At 44.6% G+C, this 19,676-nt stretch overlaps 1 protein-coding gene across 1 annotated transcript in view; it reads right to left on the minus strand.

Moving 5' to 3' along the window:
• The window catches only part of ADGRE1 (adhesion G protein-coupled receptor E1), a 55,053-nt gene continuing 35,377 nt past the window's right edge, over positions 1–19,676 (minus strand). Inside the window, exons 12-18 of the mRNA XM_017880047.1 lie at positions 17,702–17,872; positions 14,454–14,854; positions 12,815–12,881; positions 7,905–7,996; positions 3,688–3,856; positions 3,468–3,572; positions 1–480 (exon numbers count right to left, since the gene is read on the minus strand). Of these exons, the coding sequence (XP_017735536.1) occupies positions 475–480; positions 3,468–3,572; positions 3,688–3,856; positions 7,905–7,996; positions 12,815–12,881; positions 14,454–14,854; positions 17,702–17,872 (1,011 nt within the window). The 3' untranslated portion in view covers positions 1–474. The remainder of the gene's footprint in view (positions 481–3,467; positions 3,573–3,687; positions 3,857–7,904; positions 7,997–12,814; positions 12,882–14,453; positions 14,855–17,701; positions 17,873–19,676) is intronic.

Raw genomic sequence — 19,676 nt, forward strand, 5'->3', positions numbered from 1 at the left:
TCTTCTGACCTTGTGATCCACCCGCCTCGGCCTCCTAAAGCGCTGGGATTACAGGCGTGAGCCACCGCACCCAGCCGACAAATCATTTATTGAGAGGTCCTCTGCGTCAGGCGTGTGATAGGCGCTAGCGGGGCACGCTTAGAACCATGCACCAACAAGGGCGGGAGAAAACAAAACGGTAGCCAGATGTTCTTGTTCATGCCATTGAATTGGGGTCTGTTCTCAAAAACTCTGGAACTCAAAGAGTTGCAGAGCACAGAAGATAAAATGATCATTTGGAGCAGAAACCCCTGATTCTCATCAGTGCATACAACCCTGGGAAGAAGGCCCCAAACATTCTTCCCCAGAGAGTTCTGGGGCTGGTGGGATCCTCATTTCCATGTTAAGCTGCGAGGAGATTTCAGGGTAGGCTCCTGCAGGAAACTACTGTCCTCAACTGTTGCTCCACAGCATATTTGAAAGCAAGAAAGGGCTTTAACCCTGTGAGAGAGAAAAGAATTTCTTCAGAGTCTGCAGCGGGATTAATGCAAACGTGATTCCAAGGGTCATGTCTACAGGGGCAGGAGTATTAAAAATACAGTAACAAAGACTAGAAGGATACACATTAAAATGATAAATGCGATTGTCCCTAGTGTGACAGGCATGGTTGGAAAACCCAAAAGCCATTCTCAACCTCCTCAGCATTGAGAGCACCCACATTGGACTTCAGAAAGTCAAACAGCTGTTGGTTCCAATTTTTTTGCCCATACGAGTGGTCACGTGATACATTTCTCACCAACTAGATAAAGGGAAATCTACTGAGAGTTTTCTGAGCTTTTCTTTATTGTTAAAGACAGAGATATGAAAGAAGGGCTTTCTGGTCCTGCCCATCCCTCTTCTTCTTGACTTGAACATAGTCATGATGTCTGGAGCTGTGGCAACCGTATTGCAACCATGAAAATACAATAAAATGTCAACATGCTGATGGTGGAATGGAAAACGGGAAAACCTAGATTCTTAGTTTAGAGCTTTTACAACACCACTAAGCATAGAACCAGCAACACCAGCAATATTGCCAACACCTAACTCTGGACTTCTCTTCTTGCAAGGAAAATCATTCCCTATTTAATTAAGCCACTGGATCTAATGTGCTTGCATCCAAAAATATGACTCACTGGGATCTTTATGTGCTGGGATAATGGGACATTTCAATTTTATTTGTTTTCAATGCTTACAACTGTTTTCCGAAATGTTCTATACCTATACTGTCTTTTTCATTGAAACTCTAGTCAACCGTATTATGTTTAAAAACTTATTGCCAAGAGAATATGTCATCCGTAATTTGGACAGTTTTTCCAGTGGGTGATTCCTGTGGCTCATTCTGAAATCACCAAACTTAATCTCAATGACATTCAGTTTCCTCATAATGAAAACAGACCAATGATACCTACCTCACTGGACTTTTGCAAGGCTTAACACTGAGATCCTGCTACGTCCTAGGCACTCTTCTAACCCCGTTGCATACCAGTTCATCTAATATTTAGTATACCCTTCCAAGGTAAGGATTACCGTTATCCCCATTTTATCAGTGAGGAAACTAAGCTATTGAATTATTATTTACTCAGGAAATATTCACCAAGAACTTACTGTATGCTAGACAGCATTTTAGGGGCATGGAAAAGATTGTTGGAAAAAAAAGACATTCTAGTGGGAAAATCAGCTTTGCCTCCATTTGCATATTCATTCTAATATTTCGATATTCCTGAAAATCTGCATATATAAATATGCTATCCATAATACATAAAAATTCTCTATATAAATATATATGTGAAGATATCTATATTTGTTTAATTAATTTTTTTGAGACAGAGTTTCACTCTTTTTGCCCGGGCTGGAGTGCAATGGTGCAATCTCTGCTCCCTGCAAACTCCGCCTCCCGGGTTCAAGCCATTCTCCTGCCTCAGCCTCACAAGCAGCTGGGATTACAGGCGCCCGCCACCACGCCTGGCTAATTTTGTATTTTTAGTAGAGATGGGGGTTTCACTATGTTGGCCAGGTTGGTCTCAAACTCCTGACCTCAGGTAATCTGCCCACCTCAGCCTCCCAAAGTGCTGGGATGACAGGCATGAGCCACCATGCCCAGCCGATATCTATATTTAAACTTACATCTTATATTTATATGTATATAATATTTTACATTATATGTACATAATAAGTGTATATAAATTTACTTTATAAACATAATATATAAAATATATATTATGTTTAATATATGTTACATAATTCATATACAAATATATCTATGTAAATCTTCTCTTATAGATTATATATGTCTTATTTATTCTTGAAATTTTATTTAAATAGATGATAGATAGAGGGATGATAGATAGATAGATAGATAGATAGATAGATGATAGAGGGATGATAGATAGATAATAGATAGATAGAGGGATGATAGATAGATAGATAGATGATAGATGATAGAGGGATGATAGAGGGATGATAGATAGATGATAGAGGGATGATAGATAGATAATAGATAGATAGAGGGATGATAGATAGATAGATAGATGATAGATGATAGAGGGATGATAGATAGATAGATAGATAGATAGATAGATAGATAGATAGAGGGATGATAGATAGATAGATAGATAGATAGACAGATAATAGATAGATGATAGAGGGATGACAGATAGATAGATAGATGATAGAGGGATGATAGATAGACAGATGATAGAGGGATGATAGATGATAGATAGATAGATAGATGATAGAGGGATGATAGATAGATGATAGAGGGATGATAGATAGATGATAGATAGATAGATAGATAGATAGATAGATAGATAGATAGATGGATGATAGATAGATGATAGATAGAGGGATGATAGATAGATAGATAGATAGATAGATAGATAGATAGATAGAGGGATGATAGATAGATAGATAGATAGATAGACAGATAATAGAGAGATAGATAGATAGATAGATAGATAGATGATAGAGGGATGATAGATAGATGATAGAGGGATGATAGATAGATGATAGATAGATGATAGATAGATAGATAGATAGATAGATAGATAGATGGATGATAGATGATAGATAGAGGGATGATTGATAGATAGATGATAGATAGATGATAGATAGATAGATGACAGATAGATGATAAATAGAGGGATGATAGATAGATGATAGATGATAGATAGATGATAGATAGAAGAATGATAGATAGATAGATGATAGAGAGATGATAGATAGATAGATAGATAGATAGATAGATAGATAGATGATAGATAGATAATGTGTGTGTGTCTGCTGATATATACATATAAATCCCCTGTCTTCAACTCCACACTTCATCCATGAGCTAACTAGGGTGAGCACCCTCAGCTCCCATTGAGTACCCAACACGTGGCAGAGCTGTCACCAAGTGGCTGGCACCTCCCTTGACCAGCACCCGCAGGGAGCACGCAGTCTCTCACCATCTTGGAAGCGGACGGCATGGAGGACAGCAAGATGTTTGAAGTCTGGGACTGGGAGCTAGGCTTCATCTTCCCGGTGATCCACCTCTTGTATTCTTCTCGTACCTGGAGAAGGAGGCACATCCAGATGCAGGGAAATGGTCCAGGGACAGGGATGTTGGGTGGAGGGATGCTGGGGGTGGGGTGGGGAAAGGGGATGGGGAGGGCAGCAGCTACACACCTGGCGGTTAAGCAGACAGTGGATGAGGAAGATGAAGGCCCCCTGCAGGCTGTTGATGATGGTGAATAGGTAGGCCATGACACCTGCCACAGGTCCAATCTGAAAAATGCCCAGCACCCAGGAGCAGCCCAGGATGAAGAGCTGGGCAAAGGCCTTGAAGGTCAGTAACCTGGGGAGGAGATGTACAGCGTTTAAGGCTCTGGGAGGTGGCTATTGTCCTTGTAGGCCCCGCTTCCAGGAATGGTCTGAGGCGGCCACTGTGCAATTTGCCACCTGGGTGCGGACAAATGTAGGCTGGGGTCTCCAAGCTGAGGTGTGGGAAAATCAAATCCTATAGACATTTAAAACACAATCAGGCTGGGTGCAGTGGCTCAAGCCTGTAATCCCAGCACTTTGGGAGGCCGAGGTGGGCAGGTCACCTGAGGACAGAAATTTGAGACCACCCTGGCCAACATGGTGAAACCCGTCTCTACTAAAAATACAAAAGTTAGCTGGGCGTGGTAGTGGGTGCCTATAATCCCAGCACTTTAGGAGGCCGAGGCTGGTGGATCACCTGAGGACAGGAGTTCAAGACCACCCTGGCTCACATGGTGAAAACCCATCTCTACTAAAAATACAAAAATTAGCTGGGCATGGTGGTGGATGCCTGTAGTCCCAACTACTTGGGAGGCTGAGGCAGGAGAATCACTTGAACCCAGGAGGTGGAAGTTGCAGGGAGCCGAGATCATGCCATTGTATTCCAGCCTGGGTGACAAGAGTGAAACTCCATTTCAAAAAAAAAAATGCAATCAGCCTTCAATATACATGGACACTGTGCACATGTGGATTTGGTGAATTTTTGTTTGTAGTAATAAAAGGGTAGAAAAACCCATGGTTCCAAAAAAATCGGGACATGTTAAATGAGTGATGAAATCATAGTATGAAATACTGTGATGCCTTTCTTTTTATTTAGGTCAAATTCACCTAACATAAAATTCACCATTTTATCCCAGTGCTGTGCAACCATCACCACTATATAGTACCAAGGCTTTTTTTTTTTTTTTTTTTTTTTTAAGATAGAATCTCCCACTGTTGCCCAGGCTGCAGTGCAGTGGCGCGATCTTGGCTCACTGCAACCTCCGTCTCCCTGGTTCAAGCAATTCTCCTGCCTCAGCCTCCCAAATAGCTGAGATTACAGGCACCCACCACCACACCTGGCTAATTTTTGTATTTTTAGTAGAGATGGAGTTTCACCATCTTGGCCAGGCTGGTCTCAAACTCCTGACCTCGTGAGCCACCCACCTTGGCCTCCCAGATTGATGGGATTACAGGCGTGAGCCACTGCGCCCGACCATAGCAAGGCATTTTTATCAGCTCCTAAAGAAACCCCATACTGATTGTTTCCCAGTCTCCTCTCCCTCTAGCGGAAGCAATGCAAGTATCCAACAATGAATACACAAAATATGGTATATTTATTTAATGGAATCTTATTCAGCCATGAAATGGAATGACGTATTGGAATATGACAGAACATGGATGAATCTTGCAAGTTAAAAAAAAAAAAAAAAAAGTCCGGGCGCAGTGGTTCACGCTTCTATTCCCAGCACTTTGGGAGACCGAGGTGGGCAGATCACTTGAGGTCAGGAGTTTGAGACCAGCCTGGGTAACATGGTGAAATCCCGTCTCTACTGAAAATACAAAAATTAGCCAGACATGGTGGCGCATTCCTGTAATCCCAGCTACTCCGGAGGCTAAGCCAGGAGAATCGCTTGAACCCGGGAGGCAGAGCTTGCAGTGAGCCTAGATCGTGCAACAGACCAAGACTCTGTCTCAGAAATAAAAAATAAAAAAGAAAAAAGAAAAGAAAAGAAAACAAGTGCCTGGCACAAAATAAGAATTTGTGTTAGTTGTTATTAGCCTCAAGTATTGCTATGAAATAATCTATATATCATTTTGAAACAGTGAAGTGCAGAACAATACATACAGTATCCTATCATTTATGTAAAGGTACGCAGATGTACAGGCACAGAATATTCTAAAAGGAAGCACATTTTGTATAATAATGATTGCTTCAGGTGGGGCAGAACTGGAGACCTGGCAGCGTTAAAGGAAAGACAGTATTCATAGGCACCTGGCTTCTTTTGGGGATGATGAAAATGTTCTGCCAAAAGGCCGGGCTCAGTGGCTCACGCCTGTAATCCCAGCACTGTGGGAGGCTGAGGCAGGTGGATTATTTGAGGTCAGGAGTTCAAGACCAACCTGGCCAACTTGGTGAAATCCCATCTCTACTGAAAATGCAAAAAATTAACTGGATGTGGTGGCAGATGCCTGTAATCCCAGCTACTCAGGAGGCTGAGGCAGGAGAATCGCTTGAACCCGGGAGGCGGAGGTTGCAATGAGCCAGGACCATGCCACTGCCCTCTAGCCTGGGTAAGAGTGAGATTTTTTCTTAAAAAAAAAAAAAGATCTGCCACTGGATAGTGGTGGTCAGGGCACAACACCGTGAATGTACTAAAAGCCACTGAATTACATGCTTTACAATGGTTAAAATGGTGAATTTCATCTGATGTGAAATTTATTGCTTAAATTTTCTGCCATGTGTATGTACCAACTTTGTTTTACCTTTTGCCTTTTTTTTTTTTTTTTTTTAAGACAGATTCTCGCTCTATCGCCCAGGCTGGACTGCAGTGGCGTGATCTCTGCTCACTGCAGTCTCCACCTCCTGGGTTCACACCATTCTCCTGCTTCAGCCTCCAGAGTAGCTGGGACTACAAGTGCCCGCCACTGCACCCGGCTGATTTTTTGTATTTTTAGTAGAGACGGGGTTTCACCATGTTAGCCAGGATGGTCTTGATCTCCTGACCTCATGATCCGCCTACCTCAGCTTCCCAAAGTGCTGGGATTACAGGTGTGAGCCACCGTGCCCAGCCTCCTTTTTGACTTTTGTACTAACTTTTCAAACATATTTAAAATGGATAAGGGATTGGATACTGAAGAAAAAAGAAGCAAAGAATATTATTAGGTTACTGACAATAAAACCTAGATGATGGTTGCTGAAGTTTCTTGAAATGAACAGTAGTTGAGTGAGGAAGTTAGGAAACACAGCTGATCTATAAAAGTGTTTAAGAAGTTCCAAATCCCTAATATAAAATATGTGTAACAAAAACAATGAGACAGAATATTTCACACATTAAATCAGCAAAAAATGCATCAAAAACAATAAACTCCAGTGTTGACAATGTTGCAAGTAAATAGGTATATTCTCATCATTGGAAACAAATTTTCTGAAAATCAATTTATGTCGCACATACTAGAAGCATTACAATCCAACCTACCCTTTAGGCAGTTGGATTTAGGTAGTTTCATGTTTTGTGTTGCAATTAAATAACCACGGTGTGGAAGGATTTACCTACAAGGGTGCTCAAAGCAGTATTTTTTATACGGAGAACAAAACAAAACCGATAACACACAGAAGCAAATTAAGTGTCCATGAATATGGTATGACTTCAATACAATGTGCTACAAATTTACACTAAAATGCTGTGCAAGAAAATCATATTGTAGAATAATATCTAAGTCAGAAATCGTCAGGACATTCTTGAGAGAAAAAAAAACATAAAAAACCAAATACTATGATTCAGTTTCTTGTAAATATGCACATATAAGAATGCACAGGGAAAAATTAGAAAGTTTATTAGTAGTTGTAATATATGAAACACTCGCTGTTCCTAGTAACTGTGCTAAACGCTTTGTAAGGCACCTAAAATAAGCAATATTAATATCCCCATTCTGTAGGTGAAGCAAATGGGCTTCTGAGAGGTTATGTAACTTGCCTAAGGTCACACAGCTCGTAAATAGTTGAGCTGGAATTTTATTTTTTTTTCTTCTGAGATGGAGTCTTGCTCTGTCGCCCAGGCTGGAGTGCAGTGGTGCAATCTCAGCTCACTGCAAGCTCTGCCTCCCGGGTTCACGCCATTCTCCTGCCTTGGCCTCCCGAGTAGCTGGGACTACAGGCACCTGCCACCTCGCCCGGCTAGTTTTTTTTTTTTTTTGTATTTTTAGTAGAGACGGGGGAGCTGGACTTTAAGCCTCCAGATCTAGGTGGTGTGATATGCTAAACAGACCTCATCACCTCTGTCTCGGGCATAGGACCCAGCACACAAAAAGTGCTCAAAGAACTTTTCTGGGAAGAAGGAAGAGGAAATTAAAAGAGGAGGAGAGATGAAAGAGGGCTGTACCTGGTGTCTTTTAGCGTTGAGACTTCGGCATTGACACTGGAAAGCCTCTGCCTCAGGATCCACAAGGTCCAGGTCAGGAGGATGGAGTTGATCTGCAAAGTCAAGCAGAAGGATGGAGAGGCTGGATATACAAATGGACAAGGGCCAGAACACCTATAAAAGGAGAACTCTGGGCTGGGCATGGTGGCTCACGTATGTAATCCCAGCACTTTGGAAGTCCGAGGCAGGCGGATCACGATGTCAGGAGATCAAGACCATCCTGGCGAACACAGTGAAACCCCATCTCCACTAAAAATACGAAAAGTTAGCCAGGCATGGTGGCACGCGCCTGTAGTCCCAGCTACTCGGGAGGCTGAGGCAGGAGAATGGTGTGAATCCGGGCGGCAGAGCTTGCAGTGAGCCGAGACTGTGCCAGCCTGGGTGACACAGTGAGACTCCATCTCAAAAAAAAAAAAAAAAAGAAAGAAAAAAGAAAAAAGAAAAAGAAAAGAAAAGAAAATTCTGGCCAACAGAGGAAATAAGGTAACTGTTCTGTCTAGGCTTTGGATCTTAGTGAAGAACAAAGAGAAAAGAAAAGAGAGGAGAGAGACAGAGTAGAGGAAGCAGGGGAAGAGAGGGGTAAGGAAGAGGATGAGGGCCGGCTGCCAAGGCTCACACCTGTAATCCCAGCACTTTGGGAGGCTGAGGTGGGAGGATGGCTTGAGCCTAGGAGTTCAAGACCAGCCTGGGCCACATGGGGGCACACACCTGTAGTTCCAGCTACTTGGGAGGCTGAGGCAGGAGGATCGATTGAGCCCGAAAAGTTGAGGCTGCAGTGAACCATGATTGCACCACTGCACTCCAGCCTGGGCAACAGAGTAAGACCCTGCCTCAAAAAAAAAAAAAAAAAAAAAAAAAGAAGAAAGAAAGAAAAAGAAAAGGATGAGGACAAGGAGGAGGAGGAAGATGAGGAAGAGGAGGACAAAGAGGAGGAGAAGAAGGAGGGGAAAGAAAAGAACCCCAGCTCTGGCCTTCCACGGATTGGGAGTTCAATTATACACTACAATCTAGGAAGCTGTTAGATGAGGCATTTATTTAAAATTGTTTCAGGTTCGTCGTACCCAGTTTTAGTTGAATTGGGTCTCCAGAAAAAGATATGTTGAACCCCTAAGTCTCAAGATCTCAGAATATGCCCTTATTTGGACATAGAATCTTTACAGAAATAATCAAGTTAAGATGAACTCATTAGGGCAGACCCTAATCTAATATGACTGAAATATGACTGGCGTTTTTTTTGTTTGTTTGTTTGTTTTGTTTTTGTTTTTTGAGACAGTCTCACTCTATCGCCCAGGCTGGAGTGCAGTGGTGTTATCTTGGCTCACTGCAACCTCCCCCTCCCGGGTTCAAACGATTCTCCTGCCTCAGCCTCCTGAGTAGCTGGAACCATCAATGCCTGCCACCATGCCCGGCTAATTTTTTTGTATCTTTTAGTAGAGACAGGCTTTTGCCATGTTGGCCAGGCTGGTCTCGAACTCCTGACCTCAGGTGATTCGCCTGCCTCAGCCTCCCAAAGTGCTGGGATTACAGGCGTGAGCCACTGCACCTGGCTGGTGTTCTTATCAAATGGGAAAATTTGTTGGAGAGGGGACTGGAACAGACCCACCCTCGTGCTGTCGTGGAGAGTGTGGCCCTGCCAACACCTTGATTTCAGGCTGCAAGCCTCCAGAACTGTGAAATAACAAATCTCTGTTGTTCTAAGCCACCAGCATGTAGTAGCTTATTACGGTGACCCCTGAAAATTAATACACACCCCCCATTAAAAAAAATCTGCTAGAATCAGCACAAAACCTCTGTGGAGGAATTTAATTTCAAGCATCCCCAAGATTTAGATCGGTCAATTAAAAATTACAAATGAAGCCACGCAGAGAAAGACAAATTTCACATGTTCTCACTTCTTTGTGGGAGCTAAACATTAAAACAAGTGAACTCATGGAGCTAGAGAGTAGAACTGCAGTTACCGGAGGCTGGGAAGGATAGTGGAGGGGTGGGCGGGGAATGGGGAAGAGGGGATGGTTAATGGGTACAAAAAAATAGAAAGAAGGAATAAGATCTAGTATTTGTTAGCAAAACAGGGTGACTATAGTCAATAATAATTGAATTGTAGATTTAAAAATAACTATAAGAGGCTAGACACAGTGGCTCATGCCTGTAATCCCAGCATTTTGGGAGGCCGAGGCAGGTGGATCACCTGAGGTCAGGAGTTCGAGACCAGCTTGGCCAACATGGTGAAACGCTGTCTCTACTAAAAATACAAAAACTTAACTAGGCATGATGGCGTACACCTGTAATCCCAGCTACTTGGGAGGCTGAGGCAGGAGAATTGCTTGAACCTGGAAGGCAGAGACTGCAGTGAGCTGAGATCATGGCATTGCACTGCAACCTGGGTGACAGAGCAAGACTCTGTCTCAAAATAAAAATAAAAATAAACCAAACAAGAAAACAAAACAAAAACCAGAAGAACATAATTGGATTGTGTGTAACACAAAGGACAAATGCTTGAGGGGACAGATACCTCGTTGACTCTGATGTGATTATTATGCATTCTGTGTCTGTATAAAAATATTTCATATACCCCATAAATATATACACTTACTTTGTGCCTACAAAATTAAAATAAAAAAAATTTAATCCTCAAAAAATATGACAAAAGACATAAGGGAATGAGTCACCATGAATGAGAGTCAGAAGAATCATCATCTGGCAGGGCTGTCAAGTCTGGATGGAGGTTGGGAGGCAAAGAGATGGGTGTTTATCATCCCCCAGCCTCCCTTTGCCTCGATCCACCATTTCCCTCTGTCATCTCACTCCTTTCCCCACAATTCCTCCTAATTTCTTTTTACTTTTTCTTTCATTCAACATCTGTGCCCAGGAGATGACATAGGAGTTAAAAAAGAATTATTTAGGCAGATAGTGAGGGTAAGGAAGTCCTCGGTAAGGTTTTCCTTTTAATGAAAAGCAGCTCCCAAATCATTTTCTTTTCTAACAGAGAGCAGCTGGTGGAATCGAGCTATAGACATAGAAAGGCAAGCTAGAAGCTTTCACGGGTGAATGCTGGCAGTTGTGCCAATAGGAAAGGGGCTACCTGGGAACTAGGCACGTTCAAAATGGTGGCTGTGGCTGGGCACAGAGGCTCACGCTTGTAATCCTAGCACTTTGGGAGGCTGAGGCAGGTGGATTAACTGAGGTCAGGAGTTCGAGACTAGCCTGGTCAACGTGGTAAAACCCCATCTCTACTAAAAATACAAAAATTAGCTGGTCATAGTGGCATGTGCCTGTAATTTCAGCACTTGGGGAGGCCGAGGCAGGCAAAGTACCTGAGGTCAGGAGTTCGAGACCAGCTTGGCCAAGATGGTAAAAACCCATCTCTATTAAAAATATAAAATTAGCCAAGTGTGGTGGTGCACACCTGTAATCCCAGCTACCCAGGAGGCTGAGGCAGGAGAGGAGAATTGCTTGAACCAGCGGGGTGGAGGTTTTGGTGAGCCAAGATCGCACCATTGCACTCCAGCCTAGCAACAAGAGCAAAACTCAGTCTCAAAAAAAAAAAAAAAAAGAGTTCTCCTTTTCAATATTTCATTCTTGAGATTTTAAGTCCGAGAGTAATTTCTTTGATTCACGAATTTTGTTTTCCTTCTGAAAGGCAAATGCCCCTGGGAGGGACCATAATTGTATCCATCTTGTGTACGGGTCCATGAGTCTCTCTGAGGTGGAGTTGTTGTCTGGGGGTACTAATACCGGAGGTTCATTGCCTCATGTGAAGGAAATCAAGGCACTGACACCCATGAGGAGTGAGTTTAAGAGCAGAAGTTTAACAGGCAAAAGAAAGAGAAAGGAGACTAGATCTCTGTGTCTTGCAAGAGAGAGGGCCTCCTGAGTGGGACTTCTGGCCCACAGCAAAGTGCACCGGATTTTATAGACTGGCTTGAGGGGGCGGTGTCTGATTTACATAGGGCCCAAAGATTGGTTGGACCCAGTGTGACATTTACATAGAGCGCGAGGATGCTGGCCACCCACCCTGATCTTTTATTATGCAAATGGAGTCTTTACTTGGCTGGCAACATGTTGTCTTCTCCTTACTGTCCACATGGTTTACAAAGAAAAGGGAAGAAGGAGCTGCCATTTTTTTTCTTTTTTTTTTAGATGGAGTCTTGCTCTGTCACCCAGGCTGGAGTGCAGTGGCATGATCTCAGCTCACTGCAACCTCCGTGTCTCCTGGATTCAAGCAATTCTCCTGCCTCAGCCTCCTGAGTAGCTGGGATTACAGGTGCTTGCCACCACACCTGGCTAATTTTTTGTTTTTTGTTTTTTGTTTTTTTTTTTCTGAGACGGAGTCTCGCTCTGTTGCCCAGGCTGGAGTGCAGTGGCATGATCTCGGCTCACTGCAAGCTCTGCCTCCCGGGTTCACACCATTCTCCTGCCTCAGCCTCCCGAGTAGCTGGGACTACAGGCGCCCGCCACCACGCCCGGCTAATTTTTTGTATTTTTAGTAGAGACGGGGTTTCACTGTGTTAGCCAGGATGATCTCGATCTCCTGACCCCATGATCTGCCCGCCTAGGCCTCCCAAAGTGCTGGGATTACAGGCGTGAGCCACTGTGCCTGGCCAATTTTTTGTATTTTTAGTAGAGACGGGGTTTCGCCACATTGGTCAGACTGGTCTCGAACTCCTGACCTCAGATGATCCATCCGCCTCAGTCTCCCAAAGTGCTGGGATTACAGGCGTGAGCCACTGCACCTGGCCTGGAAAAGAGAACTCCTGACGGGAATAAGTGACCCTCTCAGCTGCACACGTCCCTGGAAATTCCAGATCTCGCAGGTCTCCTTGCTCCTCCTCCAGAACACACTTCGCCAGGCTGCTGTAGTATTTGCTTACCGCTATGACTGTGCAAACTGGCCCCAAGAAACTCCAGATGAACTCTGTCTCTGTATTCAGCCAGCAACTATGGAGAGAAATAGGAGGAGTCAGTGCTCATCTCAGAGTCCGGACCTTACAGTTAACCCTGCCCCAGCGAATGCCCTAGTGGAGGAGAACACTGGGAGGTGAGACTCAGATGACACTCAGGATGGTCCCGGTTGCAGTTCAGTTTCCTTTAGACCACCGTGCTTTCTCTTTGAGACCTTCTTCCTGGGCAAATGTACCGGAAATGTTTACCTGGTGCCCGAGGTGGAGCTCATTTTCCAGTTCACAACTTCCTAATCCCGTCCCCCTCTATGCAGATCTCTCCACTGGTACACCTTGTCATTGAAATCTTGGCTCAGGCTGGGTGCAGTGGATCACGCCTGTAATCCCAGCACTTTGGGAGGCCGAGGGAGGTGAATCACCTGAGGTCAGGAGTTTCAGACCAGCCTGGGCAACATGGTGAAACCCCATCTCTACTAAAAATACAACAATTAGCTGGGCGTGGTGGTGGGCGCCTGTAATCCCAGCTATTTGGGAGACTGAGATAGGAAAATCGCTTGAACCCGGGAGGCGGAGGTTGCAGTGAGCCGAGATCACACCACTGCACTCCAGCCTGGGCGACAAGAGCAAAACTGTCTTAAAATAAATAAATAACACATAAACAAATAAATAAATAAATCTCAGCTCAAATGTCACCTCCTCTGAGAAGCCACTCCTGGCTATCCTTAGATAGGGCATCCTGTCTCTACTCCTGGTATCCATCTAGCAGAGCTCACTACATTTTTAAAATAGCAGCTATCACTATCATAAGTTACCATGTTTAATTGCTTGTGTAATTGCAAATTGTCTTCCACTACTAGACGATGAGTTTCATGAGAATTTGGGCCTTGGGTGTTTGTACATCTCTGAATACTCAGCACTCAGAGCAAAGTCTAGCATAGACAAGATATTTCATAATTGTTTATTTAAAGGAAGGAAGGAAGGAAGGAAGGAAGGAAGGAAGGAAGAAAATAAAAAGAAAGAGAAGTCGAGATGCTAAGCTGTAGCATTATCGACATTTGTAACATTATTGCAGGATCATCCTCTGTCATGGAGGGCTGTCTTGTGTACTACAAGATCCTTAGCAGCATCCCTAACCTTTACTTGCTAGATACCAGTAGCACGCTCCTCCAGTTGTGACAACTAAAAATGTCTCCAGACATTGCCAAGTCTCCCCTGGCGGGGAAAGCACCCAGGAAGAGAACCTCTGGTTTAGAAAGTAATAGGAGGGGCTGTGCATTGTGGCTCAAGCCTGTAATCCCAGCACTTTTTGGGAGGCCAAGGTGGGTGGATCACCTGAGGTCAGGAGTTCAGGACTAGCCTGGCCAAAATGGTGAAACCCCATCTTTACTAAAAATACAAAAAAATTAGCAGGGCATAGTGGCTCATGCCTGTATTCCCAGCTACTCAGGAGGCTGAGGCAGGAGAATTGCTTGAACCCAAGAGGAGGGGGTTGCAGTGAGCCAAGATCATGCCATTGCACTCCAGCCTGGGCATCAAGGGCGAAACTCAGTATCAAAAACAAACAAACAAACAGAAACGAGTAATAGAAGGAACCGCTAGAATTCATAACATGATCAGGGATGTAATTTTGAACTGAGAGCTATCACAAGGAGTCAAGCAGGTGAGAAGCTGGGAAGTGAGTGTTACAGTCAGAGGGCACAGCCTATGCAAAGGCCCTGAGGTAGGAATAGGGGTAGAGGGGATTGGGTAGGAATGAGCTGAGGCAGGTGGGGAGAAGATGGGGTTTGGTAGGGACACAGCCCGAGCGATGTAGACCTGATTGTCAGTCTTGTCTATACCGGCGAGGAAGAGGATCTTGGCCAAAAGGAGACACACGCAGAGGTGCAGGTGAAGGTAGGTGATGTGATTTCGGATGGAGTGACACAGCAAAAAGGTGGCGATGGCCAAGACGAGGCACACCAAGGAGATGATCATGCCCACGTGGCTAATGACGTACAAGCAGAAGTCCATCTGTCAGGAAGGAATTCCATAGTTGGCCTGAGAATGGGATCAAAATCCCCCTCAGGTGGGAAGAACAGTTATCTAAAACCCTAGCTCGGGCAAAATTAACTTGGGGGCCTTTTCTCCCTCTAACACTCAGTGAACTAGATACTGTCCTTCATTATCCTTTGCAATCAACTGGCATCCACCAGCACCTGTTCCCAGCCCTGTCCTATGCACTACTCCAGGTATTACTGGGACTGGATGTCCACAAACTACATCTCCCAGAATCCTTGGGAACTAAGGTCCTGGATGTAATTTAGGTTCTCCAGTGAGATACATCTGTGAATGTCTTGGAATGCAGAAGGGAGGCAAATATCAGCTTTTGGCAGACAGGAGTGAGCTTAATTCCACATTTCAACTGTCCAGTCCCCAATTTCATGGTGGAGTGGGGTGGCAAAACGACAGCAGCAATTTCTGACCTCTGAGTTATAGCTGCATTGGGGGATGATCTTGAAGCCAACATTGAAGTGACAGCCCCCTGACTTCAACTCCTCCATCCCCTCCCAGAGATTTTTGTGAGCACCCACTTCCCTGTGTTAAATCCCTTTCTGCTTGAAATACCTGGGGTGTTTTTTCCTTCCTGTACTGCATCCCAACTGATAATGCAGACATTCAGGAATGCTCCAACTTCAGGAGTGGAACATGACAAGCTAAGTTCTTCTTCTATGCCATTTATTCATAATTAATTTTAAAATTGATTTTAAATGTATCCGAGTGCTTTCTGTGGGTTAAAGATATGCCAGGCACCATCTTATGAGCACCTCTCTATGATATTGTCACAAAGTGGTTAGGAAAACTGACCATTGACTGGGCGCAGTAATCCCAGCACTTTGGGAGGCTGAGGTGGGTGGATCACCTGAGGTCAGGGGTTCAAGACTAGCCTGGCCAACATGGCAAAACTCTGTCTCTACCAAAAAAAAAAAAAAAACTGGGCATGGTGGTGGGCACCTGCAATCCCAGCTACTCGGGAGGCTGAGTCAGGAGAACCACTTGAACCTGGGAGACGGAGGTTGCAGTGAGCCGAGATCGCACCACTGCACTCTAGCCTGGGCCACAAGAGAGAAACTCAGTCTCAAAAAAAAAAAAAAAAAAAAAAAAAAAAAAAAAAAAAAAAGAAAAAAGAAAAGAAAACTGACCAATTTCTAGTTGTATGAGTTTGGACAAGACATTTAACTGCTCTTTGCCCTCAGTTTCCTCATCTGTTAAAAAGAGAATATTAATGGTAACTGCCTTACAGGGTTGTTGTAGGAGGATTAAAAGAAAACATTTAAAGTACAACTGTGCCAGAAACATACTATATAAATGCTAGTGATCATCAGCATTTTGTGTTGTTGTTCTCATTTTTGAGATGAGAGAGCTGGGCTCAGTGCAGAGAAGTTAAGTGGCTTTTCCAAGAAAACACAGCTAGAAAGTGGTAGAGACGAGACTTGAAACTAAGTCAGTTTTGTTCTGGATCCAGTTCTCTTAAATCCTAAGCCACATGGTCCTTAAAACCGCACGGACTTATGGCCTCCCTGGGAGGGAATTAAACGTTGGGTCTACCATAATAGGAAAGGATTTTTTTTTTTTTTTTTTTTTTTTTTTGAGACAGAGTCTCACTTTGTCACTCAAGCTGGAGTGCAGTGATGAGATCTCGGCTCACTGCAAGCTCCGCCTCCCGGGTTTACGCCATTCTCCTGCCTCAGCCTCCCTAGTAGCTGGGACTACAGACGCCCGCCACCATGCCCGGCTAATTTTTTGTATTTTTAATAGAGACGGGGTTTCACCGTGTTAGGCAGGATGGTCTCGATCGCCCGACCTCCTGATCCACCCGCCTCGGCCTTCCAAAGTGCTGGGATTACAGGCGTGAGCCACCGCTCCCGGCGAAAGGATGCTTTCTACAACACTAATGAGGACGTCCTTCCTCTCTGCCGAATCTACTTATTCACCAAGCCTTATTTCATATTCTGTTTCCTCTCGATCTATCATCAGCTCCCTTGCAAACACTTCAGAATTCTTGTGTGTGTGTGTGTGTGTGTGTGTGTGTGTGTGTGTGAGAGAGAGAGAGAGAGAGAGAGAGAGAGAGAGAGAGAGAGAGAGACGGAGTCTTGCTCTGTTGCCAGGCTGGATTGCGGGGGTGCCATCTCGGCTCACTGCAACCTCTGCCTCCCAGGTTCAAGCAATTCAAGCGATTCTCCTGCCTCCACCTCTGGAGTAGCTGGGACAACAGGCATGCATCATCACGCCCTGCTGATTTTTGTATTCTTAGTAGAGATGGGGTTTCACCATGTTGACCAGGATGGTCTCAATCTCTTGACCTCATGATGCACCTGCCTTGGCCTTCCAAAATGCTGGGATGACAGGCATGAGCCACCGCGCCCGGCCAACACCTCTGAATTCTTACAGCATTCCTTCTTGACCCATTTGCATGTTTTAGTCGAAAGAGACTTCCCCAGATTTGAATTCCACCTGCCCCAATTTCTAGCTTCAGGCCTAGATGGGCCACTTTGCCCATTCTGTGAAGTGCATCCAAAACCACTTAACTTAAAGAGCCCAGCATGCTGTAGGTGCTCATTAAGTAAGATCTGTGATTGCTCCCGTGCCTGGCCCTATTTAGGGTCATTATTTCTCATTGTATATTTGAGTTTCATGGCCTTCCAACCAGACTGTAAGTTCTGCAGGGGCAAAGGCATATCACCTACCCCTTCTGTCCCCATGACTCCGTCCCACAACACCCAACCCCCTGGGAGACACACAACAGATGTTTCATCCATATTTTCCCATTGGATTTGGAGGCAGATACTCTGCCTCAGGGAACAAATCATCATTACTAACCGTGAGCTCCCCAGAAGCCATGATAACAGCAAGGTTTGCCATCCAATTACAGCTGCAGATGGTATGCATCTCAGAAGCTTCCAGAACCACACAGCCAAAGGATGTCCATCTTCCACCCTTCACATCAGTGCTCCAGGAAACACAGATGGGCCTCTCAAACTTCTGCTTTGGCTAAAAAAACCCAGAAAAACAAAACAACAAAACAAAGACCCTGGTCACCTGAGAATCCCCATCAAATGGATTAAATGTGACCATCCTCAAGAGTCACTGGGAACAAGAATACACAGGGTATGTTCTGAGGGAATGGGGGAAATGCTGATATTTCATTATGCAGTGAGGGTCAATCTGATGGGGCAGCTTACATTCCTGTTGCTAGAAGAAAACTCCTCTTTTCATCACATCCATAATAAGGCCTTCTGCATAGTCACTCATTATTCACTTATTCATTCAATGTGTGGTTTTATTTTGTATCTGTGTGTGACTGAGTCTCACTCTGTCGCCCAGGCTGGAGTGCAGTGGTGCAGTCTCAGCTCACTGCAACCTCCGCCTCAGGGTTCAAGCGATTCTTCTGCTTCAGCCTCCCAAGTAGCTGGGATTACAGGTGCCCGCCACTATGCTCAGCTAATTTTGGTATTTTTAGTAGAGACGGGGTTTTACTATGTTGGCCAGACCAGTATTGAACTCCTGATGTCAAGTGATTCACCTGCCTTGGGCCTCCCAAAGTTCTGGGATTACAGGCGTGTGTCACCATATCCAGCTAATTTTTGTATTTTAGTAAAGAGGGGTTTCTCCATATTGGCCAGGCTGGTCTCAAACTCCTGACCTCAAGTAATCTGCCTGCATAGGCCTCCCAAAGTGTTGGGATTACAGGCATGAGCCACCACACCCAGCCTCGTTCAACGTGTTTTTATTGAATACCTATTACATGCCTTGATCTGTGCTGTTTACGGGAGACATTAGTAAACAAAATAGACACAGTTCTTCCCCCAAGGAGATCACAGTGCAGTGGGAGGAAAAACATATAAAAGCCAAGTAAGCAGAGAAATATTTTTAGTAACAGTTTAAGAACAACATGCTTTAAGAATGTATACTAGAAGGGTGGGCATGGTGGCTCATGCCTGTAATCCCAGCACTTTAAGAGGCTGAGGCGGGTGGATCACCTGAGGTCAGGAGTTCGAGATCAGCCTGACCAACATAGTGAAACCCTGTCTCCACCAAATACAAAAAGATTAGCTGGGCGTGATGGTGGGCACCTGTAATTCCAGCTACTCCGGAGAATGGCTTGAATCGAGGAGGCAGGGGTTGCAGTGAGCCGAGGTTGCACCATTGCACTCCAGCCTGAGCAACAAGAGTGAAACTACATCTCAAAAAAAAAAAAAGAAAAAAAAAAGGCTGGCGCGGTGGCTCACGCCTGTAATCCCAGCACTTTGCGAGGCCGAAGCAGGCAGATCACGAGGTCAGGAGATCGAGACCATCCTGGCTAACATGGTGAAACCCCATCTCCACTAAAAATACAAAAAATTAACTGGGCGCGGTGGCAGATGCCTGTAGTCCCAGCTACTTGGGAGGCTGAGGCAGGAGAATGGTGTGAACCTGGGCAGTGGAGCTTGCAGTGAGTTGAGATTGCGCCACTGCACTCCAGCCTGGGCGACAGAGTGAGCCTGATCAATTCAACAAGAAGAGCTAACTACCCTAAATATATATGCACCCAATATAGGAGCGCCTAGATTCATAAAGCAAGTCCTTAGAGACTTACAAAGAGAATTAGACTTCCACACAATAATAATGGGAGACTTTAACACCCCACTGTCAACAGATCAACAAGACAGAAAGTTAACAAGGATATCCAGGAATTGAACTCATCTCTGCACCAAGCAGACCTAATAGACATCTATAGAACTCTCCACCCCAAATCAACAGAATATACATTCTTCTCAGCACCACATCACACTTATTCCAAAATTGACCACATAAC

Source organism: Rhinopithecus bieti, unplaced genomic scaffold, assembly GCF_001698545.2.
Source record: "Rhinopithecus bieti isolate Rb0 unplaced genomic scaffold, ASM169854v2 scaffold_10589, whole genome shotgun sequence".
Taxonomy (NCBI): domain Eukaryota; kingdom Metazoa; phylum Chordata; class Mammalia; order Primates; family Cercopithecidae; genus Rhinopithecus; species Rhinopithecus bieti.